This window comes from Acanthochromis polyacanthus, chromosome 2 (genome assembly GCF_021347895.1).
Source record: "Acanthochromis polyacanthus isolate Apoly-LR-REF ecotype Palm Island chromosome 2, KAUST_Apoly_ChrSc, whole genome shotgun sequence".
Taxonomy (NCBI): Eukaryota; Metazoa; Chordata; class Actinopteri; family Pomacentridae; genus Acanthochromis; species Acanthochromis polyacanthus.
Window position 1 is genome coordinate 36,629,686 of NC_067114.1, and position 14,651 is coordinate 36,644,336.

A 14,651-nucleotide genomic window follows, 5' to 3' on the forward strand; every position below is an offset into this window, starting at 1 on the left:
CATGCCTTATGGTTCTGCAGTAAAATACAAGGATACTGGTTAAAGATACACAATACCTTATGTGAGATTACTAAAACATCAATACCCTTTAACCCAAGACTATTTATTCTGGGAGATGATTCTATTTTAACTGAGCAAGATGCATGCATTAAGAGCTGGATCCAAACGAGTGCCATGATTGCTAGACAAATCGTTAAAAACTGGAAGAAGGATACACTACCATCTACTCCACCATCTGCCAAGGTGGCTGCATATGAAAGAAAGTCGGGTTGTGGGGGAGGGTGTGTGTGTGTGTGTGTGGGGGGGGGGGTGGTCGTGGGGGAAGTGGGGCTGTGGGGCGCCATGGGGGTCTGCTATGGCCCGTTCTGCTGCGCGGGCCTTGGGGCTCTGGCTGTGGCGGCGGGGGTCGCTCCGGGCTCCAGGGCTGGCTCTCCGTTCAGTGGCTCCTGCGGGGGGGCTGTGTGGGCCTCCTTGGGCTGGAGGAGACAGCTCCCTCCTTTTGGTGGAGGTTTTCATGCATGCCAGACCCACCACACCGGCACCTACCAAAACTCAATAGAGTTTGTTCCTCCGGTCGCTGAGTCAGTGGAGGTTGCTGGGTTAGTGTCTGTGGATCTCACTCTGCTTTATCTATCCTTCTTGTGGCCTCCTGACATCTTCATGATTGATGCAGTTGGGATTTTGTCGTATTAGGTGTTTGTGAAGGGTCTTAGATTTGTAACTGGTTTCAAGGTGTGAATTAAAGAGCACAAATAAATAAAATGCACCTTTTCTCTTAGAACACCGTCTATGCCTCACCTTTCTGTCTGTCCTGTGTTTGTTTTATGTTTCACTTGGGTGTGCACAGCCCTCAATGGCATAATGCAGGAAACAGCTTGAAATAAACATGATAGGTTAATTTGCCATGAGGGCAGGTGATGGTCACAGTCACAAAGAAGAAAAAAATTGCACATGAAGCTTAAGCAATGGCACCATGGTTGGTTGGTGTCATTTTTGAGCAGACTTGCAGACAAAAAAAAAAAAAGAATGAACACTATTCCGATACTCACATTATGTTCACTGAAAACAATAAAACATGCTAGCTGCCTGACGTTGAACTGAAAATACTTAAGCTGCCTTGTCTCCTCATGTTGAGGACAGATTTTTCTTCAGAAAGATGAACATTTCAGCCTTCTCAGCTGTCAGTCTGCTCCTTTTTTCATCAATAACGTTGAAGGCTGTACTGAAGAGCCTCTCACTCTCCACACTTGTTGAAGGTGTGCAAAGTAATTTAGCAGCTGTGACTGCCAAAGAGGGCAGTCTCCCAATTGGGGGATAAATAATTTCTATTCTTTTCTATTGTTAACTGGTCCAATAAAATAATAATAAATGATTTATGTACAAAGTGTTTAGTATAATTAAGTATAGTACTTATGTATAAAGCACTAGACATATATTGGTGCCACGTCTTGCATTCTTGGGGGAGTCCAATTTTAAATAGGGAGATATAAAGTTTTCTCAGTGAACAATTATTTTATTGACACGTGTACAACACTGATGGAATATAAACAATATCTGGCGATTAAACCTTGTCCTAACGTTCTCATGCGAGTGAAGCTGAGAGCAGCGTAGGATCTCCCCTGATGCCATTTACACTGGTGGGGTGGACGTGCGGCTGAGAAGAGGAGAGACCTGTCACCTAATCATATTTAACACGAAAACATGTCCACAGTTCGCTACTTAATCACATTTAACCCGAAAAACAGTAGAAAACGACAAAAAAAACCAAACAAACACAGTAAACGTACAACAGAAAAGCCGTCAAGTGGCCACAGATTGAAACGTAAGGAAGGAGAAAAAGAAGATAGAGAAAGTAGAGAAGAAATTAGAAGATGGCAGAATGGAGGGGAAAGAAGGTAGAAAAAAGTTAAGAACAACAACAAAGGAAGAGGACAAAAGAAGAATGAGGAAGAGCAGAGTAGGAAGAGGAGAAAGGAGAAGAGAATGAGGAGTAGGGGAAGGGGATGAGTAAAGATAGGAAGAAGGTAACAGAAAAGGAGGAGGAGAAAGAAGATTAAGACAGTAGGAAGAGAAAGAAAAAGGGAGCAGAAAAAAATGAGGGGGAATGAAGATGGGGAAAAGACAGAAGAACAAGGAGTAAAAGGAGGAAGAGATGAGAAAAGGGAGTAGTGTAGGGAGACAAAGAGGACGTAGAGAAAAAAGTAAAAAGAAAAGACAAGAATGGCAAACAGTAGCACAAGATGGAAAGAGGAGGAGAAAGAAAGAGATGAAGACAGAAAATGAAGGAAAATGAGAAGAAAGGAGGAATATAGGAGGAGGAGGAAGAGGAATAAGAGATGACAAAAGAGGAAGGTGATGACAGAAGGAAAAGAAGGGAAACAGAAAGAAGGAGAAATGTTTAAAAGAAGTCAGAAGACAGTGGAGAAAGAGGGCAACAAAGAAATGGGAGGAATAGAAGACAGGAGGAGAAAAAGAAGGAAAAACAAAGAGTAGAGAGGAAGAGATGGAGAAGTAAGAAGAGAAGGAGGAGAGCATGACAAAAAGGGGGTGAGGAGGAGAAAAAGAACAAAGAGGAGAAGATGAAATAAAAGGAAAAATAGGAGGAATAAGAGAAGACGGAAAAATGAGGACAAGAAGAAAATCAGAAGGAAGAGAAGGAGAATGAGGAAGAGAAGAACAGAGAAGGAGAGATGAAAATGAAGAAAAAAGGAAGAACAAGGAGTAGAGGGAGGAAGAGATGAAAAGGGAGTGGAAGAAAGCAACAGAGAAGTAGGAGAAGAAAGGAGGAGAAGAAGAGAAAACAAGGAAAAAGAACAAGGAGTAAAAAGGATAAAGAGACAAAGACGATGGGAGAAGAAGATAGGAGGACTATTAATAAGAATGAAAAGGAAGGAGAAAAGAAAAATGTAGAAAAGGAGAAGAGGAGGAATAAAGGTAGGAAGAGATGGAGAAGTCAGATGAAGTAGACAGCAGGAGAAAAGAATGAGGAAGAGCGGAGGAAACAAAGTAGGAAGAGGACAAAGAAGGAAAAAGCTACAAGAGAGGGAGCAAGAATGAAGAGAAGGAGGAGAGGAATGAAGAGATATAAGGAAGAGTAGAGGAAGAAGGAAGAGAAGCAAAGAGTAAAGGGAGGAAAAGAAAAAAAAACAAGGAAACAGACAACCACAGGGCAAAGGAGACAACGAGGAGTAAGAGGAAGAAAAAAGGAGGTGAAAGTAAATAAGATAGGAGGAGGGAAATGAAAAAATTAAGAGGGAAATGAGAAGAAAAGAATGAGAAAGAGAAGGAGTAGAAGGAGGGAGAGATGAAAAAGATGACAACAGGAGGAGGAGAAAAAGTAAGAGTCTGAGAAAAAAGGAGAAATAAGAGACAGGACAAGGAAGGAGAAGAAAAGGAGGAAGAGAAATAGGAGAAAAAGAAAGAAAGGTCAGAAAGAAGGATAAGGAGAAAAAAGGACAAGACAATGAAAGAGTAAGGAGAAGACAGAAAATGAGAATGAAGGAGAAGCCAGAAGGAGGAGAAAAGGAGGCAAAAAATGAGGGAGACAGAAACAAGTGGTATAAGAAGGAAAAATGAGTGGATTATGGAAGCAGTAAGAGAAGACAGGAGGAGGAAGAACAAGGAATGCCGGGATGAAAAGCTGGAAAAGCAGCATTAGAAGAGGAAGAAGACCTGAAGAAAAAGGGGGAAGAGGAGTAAAAATCTAAGGATGAATGAGAAAAGAATGACAAGAAGGAAGGAAGGAGACAAAAAGAATGAGGGAGAGAATGAGGAAGAGGAGACAGAAGAAAGAAACAAGGAGTACAAGGAGGAAGAGATGAAAAAGAATGAGTAGTAGAATAAGGAGGAGAACATGAAAAGGGAGTAAAGGAAAAAGAAGGAAGACAAGAGAATAACAAAAGAATGAATGGAAGAACAAGGAGAAAAAGGAGTAGTGTAAGGAGACAACAAAAAGGGGGAGGAGGAGAAACGACAGACAAAGGAGGAAGAGAAGGATGGCAAAGAAATTAATAAGACTGGAAGAAGAGAAAGGAGGAAAAATGAGAAGACAGAGAGGAAAATAAGTGAAGGAATTGGAGAAAAAGGAGAGAGAAAAACAAGGAGCAGAGGGATGAAGAGATGATGAAGAAGATGACAGGGAAGGAGGAAAAAAAATGAGAAAAAAGGCAACAAATTCAGAATTTGGGGAAGAAGAAAACAATTATGAAAAGATGGAGGTAAAGAAGATGACGAAAGAAGAACAAGTAGTGCAATGAGGGAGAGAAGGTGAAGTAAAAGTAGCAGAGAAAGGAAGAGAACATAAGGAAAAATGAGAATGAATAAAAGAAAATGGAGGGAAAATGAGGCAGAAGAAGCAGAAAGGAGACAAAAGAATAAATGGAAGAAAAGGGAGGAGATGATGAGAGGAGGAGGATGAGAGGAGAGGATGGATTAGAGTAGGAGGAACACATGATGAAGAAAGAAGGACAAGAAAAGAGGAGGAGGTGAAAAATAAAGAGGAAAAACCGGTATATTTTTTAATCCATGGTTACAGATCACCACCCAAAGGCCACTTATCTGTCGTCTCTGAGGTGAAAAGATCCACAATCACATCAGGAGATCTGAGGGTGGAAAACAAGAGTGAATAAACACAATGACTTTCTGGACAGTTTCATATGTTAATAATTGTTGGTGATGTAGTTTTAAATAGTAAAAGATCACCAGAACAGAAACCACGCTACAACACAATGCCTCCACCCTTATCTAATGTTTGCATGATAGCTCCTCACTCTGCTTCAGCAGCTTGGACTACTCAGCCAAAGCCCACGAGTCGGACTCTGGATTCACAACATGATGCCATGTGCTTTCATATTTGCATAAATAATGTCACCATTCTTCAGTCTGGAGGGCTGTGAGCAGCTACAGGGACAGAAAGTTAAATAAAGGCCTGATAGAAAAAGGCCTGAGGAAAAACACGGGTCTCCAGACCATTCAATACAAGAATAAAATCTTCAGTCACACATTTAAAAGACTAATGACAGCTTACCTGAAAAAAAACAAACAAACAAAAAAAAAACTATCCTGAAAGCTCTGACTGAGTTCAGGATTCATCCAGAATCATAAAATATTTAGCAGCAGATCCAGTGTTTAATTATGGAAATGCACACATCACTTTCAGTTGAACTAAGCACTTATTGTTTGATAGTCAAAAGAAAGAAGGTCACCCACAGTCAGTTGTCGGCAAGTAGGTCTAGTGATGTTTCTTATAAATCCACAATTAAATTCTGTTAAACCTCAAGGACATTATTGTTTTGCAAATTAACTTGGAATCGGACTTTGAAAATAGGCTCTGAGCACGTTCACTGAACGGTTCAGTGATTCAGAGAGAACAGCTTATTTTCATGATACTATGTGTACTGTGTTTACAAGATGAGGCCACATTCTCCATCAGCTATAAAACACTGATACAGTCAATCAGCTGCTGAATAAAAAAAAAAAACATTCAGAATAAGGCTGAACTTTGTTGACAATATGACCAGCCAGCAACAGGCATCGACCCCAATAAATACACCAATGTCTGACAGTGTGTTTAAAACAACATCTAAACATCAGTTAAGATCAGCTCTGAACTGAAAAACAGCATTTTCAAGCAGCTAAACTCAGCTACCATCTCTGAGTCCGGACGTGGTTACGTCATAAAGCCTCTCCGAACGCTTCTGCTAACCGTTTCCATGGTTTCGATAAATAAGCTGCTTGAGCATTTTTTTTAAAAAAATGGCCTCGACGCCATCTTGTTTCCAAACATGTAAACACTAAATTCAAGAAAAATCCATGTCCTCGAACCAAAATAACAGCTTTTTGAATCACTACAGCATTCATAGCACATTCTATACATTTCCCGCAATTTTTAATATTAAAAATAGACTCATAAATAAGGAGTTTACACCAACGAAACGCCGGAATCACTCAAACTGTTTTTTAAACAGGCAGTCAAACATTCCGTTACTTATCAAACTTTAAAATCAACAATTTATCCTACAAATTTCTTCTCAAATCGCATTTAAAGTGTTTCTGGGGGTCAGTTAATGAGTCATGCTCAGCAGAAACATTAGTTTTATTTCCTTACCTGTGTGGTGACTGTCCACGTCTGTCAGGCCTCCAAACAGCAGCTGCTCGTCTGTCTGACCCGTTTGTCCAGTGAGTTGCTTTTCTTCTCCTTCTTCGATCAGTAATCCACAGAGTTCGTTCTTCAACAAGGTCCATTCTTCAGATGCTTTCCAGCGTTTCAAATCCCCACAGTTCACCTTTCCAGCGTCCACTTTCTCCACCAGGTCAGCTCCAGGTCCAATTGCCGAATGACAGTCAAGATCTGCAGGTCTTTTAAAGGCGTTCTGCGGCGCGTCATCGTTCTGTTTCCATGGCGGCACGGTGACGCACGCACGCACGCATATGTGCGTGACAGACATTGATATAAAGTTGAATGTATGATCTATACCAGGGGTGTCAAACTCAGTTCCTGGAGGGCCACTATCCTGCATGTTTTAGATGTTTCCCTCTTCCAACACACCTGATTCAAATGATCAGCTTATCATCAAGCTCAGCAGAAGCCTGATAACGAGCCTGATCATTTGAATCAGCTGTGTTGGAAGAGGGAAACATCTAAAACATGCAGGATAGTGGCCCTCCAGGAACGGATCTTGACACCCCTGATCTATACCGTCAGATTATTTGCTTCTAAAGGATATTTCTCCACCTATATGCACCAGTATTAAAAAGATACGGAGCACAAACTTACGTCAAACAACCAATAAATGAACTTCATCCTATATCTTATATTGGCCTCTAATTGAAGGATAATGTATTGACGGACAAAGCATCTGTATGTTTAGGGTCACTTTCAAAATAAGAGCCTATATCTAAGAGCTTAGTGAGAGGCTCTCTATAAGCTAGATTTTTTCCCCCTCTTAGTTCTTGTTTTTATAACCAGGTCTTTCCTCATTTGGATTTAATTCTGATATATAACTTTTAGTTTGGTGTTATTCATGATACAATAACTGTTAGTCTGTATTTATGATAAAAATAATTGTTATTTAGTCTGTATTTATCACAAAATAACTGCTATTTAGTCTCTGTTTAAGCTATAATAACAATTAGTCTGTATTTCTGATAAAATAGCTGTTTGTCAATCTGCATTTATGATATAATAACTGTTAGTTTATTCATCAGTGGAGCAGCAGCACATTTTCCAGGCAGTTTTATTGTCCATTGGCTCGTGGTTTTAACCAGTTTTCATGGTAGTTTTCAGCTAATTGAACCAACAATCATTTGAGCACACAAAAATCCTGAACACTACAGCAGGTGGAGGTTTCTGATTCAGAATAAATTCACATGTGATAAATATGAAGGCAAAAGGTCTTTTAGTCAATTTCATTTGAACGGAATAGTGCGCACAACATATTTTGCAAAAGTGTGCATTTGAGCACATGAGCAGCATTTTAAGTGTATGAATCTGTTGGATTTCTATATTTAAATTTTACTTCATGATGTGGCCCAATGTGACATAAGTTATGAACTGTCATTATATAAATAAAACTGAACAGAATTTAGTTTTCTGAATTTAATGCTTGAAAGTGTGGGCAAAGCTAGTACAACACTTTGGTGGTTTTTAGTTGTTTTCTTCCAACAATTGTAATACTCACAATATTTCGAGTAATTCACCGGTGCACTTAAAGATGATCCGATGTTTTTTTTGTTCTTTTAATCACTGCTAAACCAGAAGGAAGAACATGCCTCCAGTCTCTGGTTCATTTGAACTATCCATTAATATAAATGTCTTGTGTCAGTGTTGCTTCATATGATTCTGTGCTAATTTCCACTTTGTTACCACTTTAAGTTTCTATTTCATTTTTACTGCAGGATTCTAGCTAATGATGATGGCATGATCACCTCCAAGGAGGTATGACTAATAATTGAACAGTGAGGCATAGTTTTGGATTGCATAGGTTTAAACTTTGCATCTTAACCATTTCCTGTCCACCCAAAATTATAAATAAACAAGTAAATAAAAAAAATCAAATACTCAAAAAAATGAAAAAGATTCATTATAGTCCAAACAATCCTGTTAAATGACTTATGTAGGTTGTGATCTACTATGTCCTTACAGATTAAACCAAGACATCAACATAAGATTGACTCCTAATTTTAAATGAGCATTTGGCCCATTTCAACCTTCCATGTTCCTAGTCATTTCAAGATTTGTAAAGTAGCATATGAGAGCTACATTGCCTTAAAATTCTGATAGATTTTTAAAAACAGCCACCTGTTTCCAGAGACCGAGTTTACTTTATGACAGCAGGTCACTTCAGAGTGTTACTCAGTCAATATGAGGGCAGTCTGATGTTGAACTTCAAAACCAAAGCCCTATAAAATGTATCCTCATTGTCATCCAGAGACACACTATTTTCATACATATCCCTTTGTTATCATAGGAGCTTTAGTAGAAATCAAATGTACAAGTCTTGTAGGTTCTTAAAGACATTCCACCTCTCATCCAAGAGACTTCTTCAGTTCTGACTAATGGAGAGTCACAGAATGTATACTCCTGCTCACATGTCTTACCGTCCCTGATTCACATCCTGGCCTAGGGTCTTTCTGTGTGGAGTTTGCATGTTCTCTTTGTTTAAACAGGGTTCTCCTTCCGCAGTCCAACAATATGCTCAGGTTAGTGGGTGATTCTAAATTGTCCGTAGGTGTGAATGTGCTTGGTTGTCTGTCTCTCTAGTGTCGCTTCCATTCATCCTAAATCAGCTGGGATAGACTCCAGCCCCTATGTGAACCTACAGAGGATTAAGCGGTGTATAGAGGTGTGTTTTCTATTGACAAATCACACTAAAGTAAGTGCTGAGGAATAGTAATGGTAAAAATAATCCATCCATCCCTTCTCTATACACCGCTTTATCCTCACTAGGGTCATGGGGGGTGCTGGAGCCTATCCCAGCTGACTCAGGCGAAGGCAGGGGACACCCTGGACAGGTCGCCAGTCTGTCACAGGGCTACATATACAGACAAACAATCACACTCACATTCACACCTACGGACAATTTAGAGTAATCAATTAAATAAGATCCAACTTCAGTTAGGTCCAGTAAACAAGTCTGTCTAAAGTGTCTCTTTCCCCTGTCTATATCCCATTTTGACTTTCCCATCGATAAATTTTACATGTTTCTCTCTCCCTACACACACTCTTTTAGCTCACTAAGGTGACTCATAGTTTCCAATCCTAAATTCGTTCCATTACTCAGCTTCCTAACCTGCCTAGTATGGCAAGGAGGAGAGCTCTCTGCCAAGACAGTTTGAGTTTGGTCCCTTAGTCATTTCCTCTTTTTGGAAACAACTTCAGTATTCAGTTAAAGATTATTGGTTAGAAAGATTATTTTTAAATGGTCAACTCAAAGTTAAGCTTATAATCAAACTACTGGAATATATTGTACACCAATCAGACATAACATTATGACCACCTGTTGCGGTTCAGCGGCCCGCGGGCGGGCCGTTTTGATATCTGCATAAGCATTTTTCGAAATAGAACGACACTGCCAACTTGATGATAGAAACATTATATACCGATGGAAAGGTTAGATTCTCATGAATCCGCCGGTATAAACCACTTTCAAATGCAATTACCACAGCGGGTAATATAAACACATTTGTCCTACAAACAACGAATATCCATCCATTTGTTCTCTATACACGGCTTCAACGTACACAGCGCAACTCACATTTCCGGGTTCATTATTACACACAGATGAAAATATTCCACAAAAAACGGTCATAATCCAACCTTGGACATCCAGACGAAACAAGCCAGTAAAATATTTTGTCCAACACATGTCTTGAAGTCTTTATATAATCCACAAATAGGTCATTTTCGAGGAAATGCACCTCGCGATGCGCGTCCAATATTCCCTGTACTTCTCGTCATATTTTTATTTACAAATAAAATATTAGCGATTTTTTTGTACTGAAAATGGCTGGAATTGACTGTACCTTATAGGGCTACAAGTATTAGTAGTCATTCCAATGGTAGTATTATGTATGTTTTGTTCTTTTTGAAGTGTTAGTTGTTCAAGGTGACTACCTTCAAAAAGTGTAATGGTATAACTTAGGTATACCTAGGTATTATACAAGTCTGATCCATGGAGGGCCCAGTTTACAGGATTCAAAGAATCTGATGCCAGATACCACAGCACACCATCAGGGGTCGAGTAGAGTCCATGCATCGACGGGTCAGGGCTGTTTTGGCAGCAAAAGAGGGACTAACCAATTCCACCATATTAGAGTTTGAAATTTGAAACCTGAATCTAATTGAGCATTTATTTCACTTGCTGAAAACAAAACTAAAAGGAAAATGGTAAAAAAATTAGCCTGATCAGACCAAAGAAGCTTCTTGCCATTGACTTCAGATCTAGCAACCACTAATTACTTAACGGACACTGTGACCCAGAGGCATTTTATGGTTCCTGTGGATTTGGGACCCTGGGTCACCTATATACACTTATTCAAATAACCATTTCAAATATAATTTGGTTAATACTAGAAGTAATTAAAATTGTATCCCACATATTTATAGGTCCTTGTTACCTGCAATATTCTCGTTACTGCAAGCATTACTGGTAGTGTCCTAAATTATGTCATGTCTCACAGTACATACAATACTCTATGATACTCATACTTGTTTTTTTGTTTAATTTTACAGAAATATTCCCTCTAAAGGACCGAAAATGAGCATAAAATTCAATTCAAATCAATTCAATTTTATTTATATAGCGTCAATTACAGTCAAATTGTCTCGAGACGCTTTACAGAACCCATATGCCTGACCCCCAGAGCAAGCCCAAAGGCGACAGTGGCAAGGAAAACACCCTTTTAACAGGGAAAAAACCTCGAGCAGAACCCAGCTCTCTATAGGGGGGGACCCATCTGCCTGCTGGCCAGGCGGGTTGAGAGGGACAGAGGAGGGATGGGAGAAGAGGGAGGGGTGGGAAAGCAAGGAAAACACAACACACATTTGGATACATGTATGACAGGATATGTGACACAAAGTATAAGGCAACATTGAAAACTGACTCATAGTTTACTCTTATGATGTAAAATCTCATCTACACCACTTGCCTGAAAATTCAAGGATACACGAATAGACATATTTATTGTATGAAACGGCAGTTTTAAACAGTAGTGTCACAAAAAATAATCTGAATTCAGGGTCCTATTACTAGCAGAGTTGTGTCAATCTGCAGTTGTTGTGGAAGACTGAGATACAAGTTCAGGAAAAGGTTGTGGCCAGAGGACCGAGACTTAAGATTATTTATTTAAACATACAGATAAACATTCAGTTTAAACTTCTCACTGCAACCATCCCTCATTGTGCACTCAAGGTTTCCATATCACACATTGTGTTTTGCATATTAGGTGATGACTGGTTACAAAAACATGCATGCATGCATCTTCCTTTTTAAATAAATACACATACAAACTAGGTCTACATTTATGAAGTGATCAAACTGTCTTTATTCAAATGCATTATTATCTGAAGCATGTTAATGATTTGATGTACTACTTCATGTTCTTTCAGTCAAGCTGGAAGTCCAGAATCGGAATAATGCTGTCACATCTGATACACTGAAAAGTCATCAGCAGCCAGGGAAAAACACTAAAGAATGTTCGTAAGTGGTCTTTCACAATGAAGCAATAAAGATCAGAGATGCGCTCAAAAACATGCAAATAAATCCAAGTGACAGGTAGCAAGCACACTACCCAACCAACATGTACAAGGGTTTTATATTGTAACATCTTAAACAGGAGTTTAAAAGACAACTTACCCATGAATAAGTAAGAAAATAAAAGTCACACAGTCTACATACACTCAATACATGATATTGCACTTAGGCACAATATATACAACACATTTTACAATGCAGCACATTGGTATGATAACCAACACAAAGGTAACAGGAGTATATCTCTTTGTCTAAATCGCTGTTGTGCTGGTGCCTCTCACTTCAGGGTCAGTTTTAACTTAGTCTTGCTTTGCCAGCTCCTTCTGTGGTATTTAATGTCAAGAATATTAACTCCATGTTCTTTTTTCGCAATGTCGAAATCATTTTACAACACCTTTTTCAGTGTCATGGTTAACAACAAAAATAAACTATTTTATGATGAATGTCTGGACATGGTAGATAGAAAATCATGCTTCCACAACTCAAGCTCAATCAGCAGCAGCTCTATTTTCATTCGTGACATGTGCCAAGAACCACAACCCAGTGCCTTCACATAAGTGAATGGTCTCAAAGCAGTGGTTCTCAACCCTGTTCCTCAGGACCCCATGTCCTGCATGTTTTAGATGCTTCCCTGCTCCAACACACCTGATTCAAATGATCAGCTCGTCATCAAGCCTCTGCAGAAGCCTGATAACGAGCTGATCATTTGAGTCAGGTGTGTTGGAGCAGGGAAGCATCTAAAACATGCAGGGCAGTGGGTCAGGAGGAACAGGGTTGAGAACCACTGGTCTTAAAGGATCTAAAATCTGTTTTAGGCACATACAAGAACTGACATTGCCATTATATTTGAGACAGACTTCTGCTGCTTAATTCTGTGTACATACTGGTTGTACCCGCCTGGTATCCCCAGGAATTGTGCTCATATTGCAGATAGTGTAGAAGCAGATCATTTAAATAACATTGGTGCTGAATAGGAAAAAAAGAGAGAGAAAAAAGTCGGCACTGAGGACAATTTAAGGTTTTGCTGAAGTGGCAACATTCAATTTCTAAGGCATATTTGACAAATATAGGGCTTTGAAAGTCAATATGTATTTTAGACTTAAGCAACCAAACATGGGTTTTGTCGTGACGTTTTAGTGTCAGTAGCTTTTTTAACTGTTTTCACGTCAAAAAAGAACAAGAATTCAGTGTGTCGACCAAACTTTAAAACTGTATCACGGCACACTGGAACCCAGAGGGAAATGAGTTCCGTTCGGGTTCGCAGCTCTTTAAAGCAGGTCACACACCATTTCTCTTTCAGGGTAGGGCAAGTCAGTGGTAGACTGAAGGATATTATCAATTACAAGATGAGTTATGAGTCATAATTTCTGCATATTAATAAAACTGAAGAATCATTTGAGGGCTACTCACCCTGACATTTAGCTCCTAATAAAGTTTGGACAATGCAGCTTTTGCTTTTTTACAATCTGCGTTGTGTTTCATGTCTTCAGAGGCTCTCGTAACAATGTTGCTGTCTTCCCACAAATCCCCACGAGGCAGCAATTTCTTCAGGGAGAAGAAATTATAACATACTGTATGTGAAGAATTAGACCCAAGAATTTCATTTTTAAAAGAATAAAAACACCTGTGAACAATTACAAGAATAAATAAATAGGAGTTTTAAAAAAAGAAATTTAATGCCTGCAAGTTGATATCACAAACCCCACTTCTATCAGCAGTAAATAACCATATTGGCTGGTCACTAATCAAAGCTAATACTGGCAAACCGATGTATCAGTCTGAGTATTGTATTTGACCAGGGATTGATTGATCTCACAGGAAAGTCAAAACTCAATTTGATCCACATAGTGAACACGTGACTTCATATTATATTAGGAGATTGGGTCCAAATCAGGAAATACAGCATCCATACCATCATCCTTCCATTGCCTTTTTTTCTTTTTTGGTGAAGCTTCGTTCAGTTTCCTTTCAGAAGGTCAAAGATTCAGACTGCAGCTTGTACATTTTACAGGTGAAGTTTTTGAACCATTCACTCACAGATAATGTCCACTTAGTCTTTGCTCAGTCGTTCATCTCATATACCCCATCAGTTGTACATCTGTGTGGTTATAACAGTTATATGCCACTAGGTGGAGTCCACGTCCTGTGAGCACGACTTGCAGCACCTCTGTTTGTACATATCCACATGGCACAGGTTTAGTCTTTTCACCACACTGCAGTACTGGGTGGTGTCCTTGCATTCACCTGCATGGGAAAAATACTTATTGTAAACATCCAAATAAATGATGTGTCATGTACAAGTTCATCATATGTTCCTAGGACGACTAGTGACATGTCCAGGGTGAATCCTGCCTTCGCCCTAAGTCAGCTGGGATTGATTTCAGAGGATTAAGCGGTGGAGAAACAATGGATGGATAGTTAGTATCTTGGGAGAAACGAATGCTTGGCAGACTTTTAGGATACTTCCTAGAAGCAACTGTACGACTTGTTACTTTTTAAAGGCAAGTCCAAATTTAGAGGTTTACCCTTTTCTGAAATGACATGGTGGAGATGTGATATTGGGGTGGATACAGATTTTCCTGACTGCATTCAATTACATTGGCTTCTCTATCCTTCCTTGACACAAACTCCTCAGGGCCCCAGCCTGTGGTTGAGCATAATTAAGTGCATTTACATAAATATTATACTTAGTTATAATTTCTCTTCTGTTATCCCACCATACTTGTATATTTCAGAGGCAAATACATTTTTAATATATCAGATACTAATCAATGAATGTAAACATATGATATAAATAATTTATTTATTCATTTATTTGATAGCCACAAATACTAGTTATTTGACAGCTTAATATTTCATATACAAAACCAAGTAATATTTATAAAATATGACAAAACA

The 14,651-nt window shown here is 39.1% G+C and overlaps 1 protein-coding gene across 2 annotated transcripts in view; it reads right to left on the reverse strand.

Moving 5' to 3' along the window:
- Positions 1-11,326: 11,326 nt before the first annotated feature.
- The window catches only part of adamtsl3 (ADAMTS-like 3), a 159,167-nt gene continuing 155,842 nt past the window's right edge, over positions 11,327-14,651 (reverse strand). For both annotated transcript variants that reach the window (XM_022213933.2, XM_022213932.2), the window contains one exon: positions 11,327-13,997. In XM_022213933.2, coding sequence (XP_022069625.2) covers positions 13,879-13,997 — 119 coding nt within the window. In that variant the 3' untranslated portion in view covers positions 11,327-13,878. The remainder of the gene's footprint in view (positions 13,998-14,651) is intronic.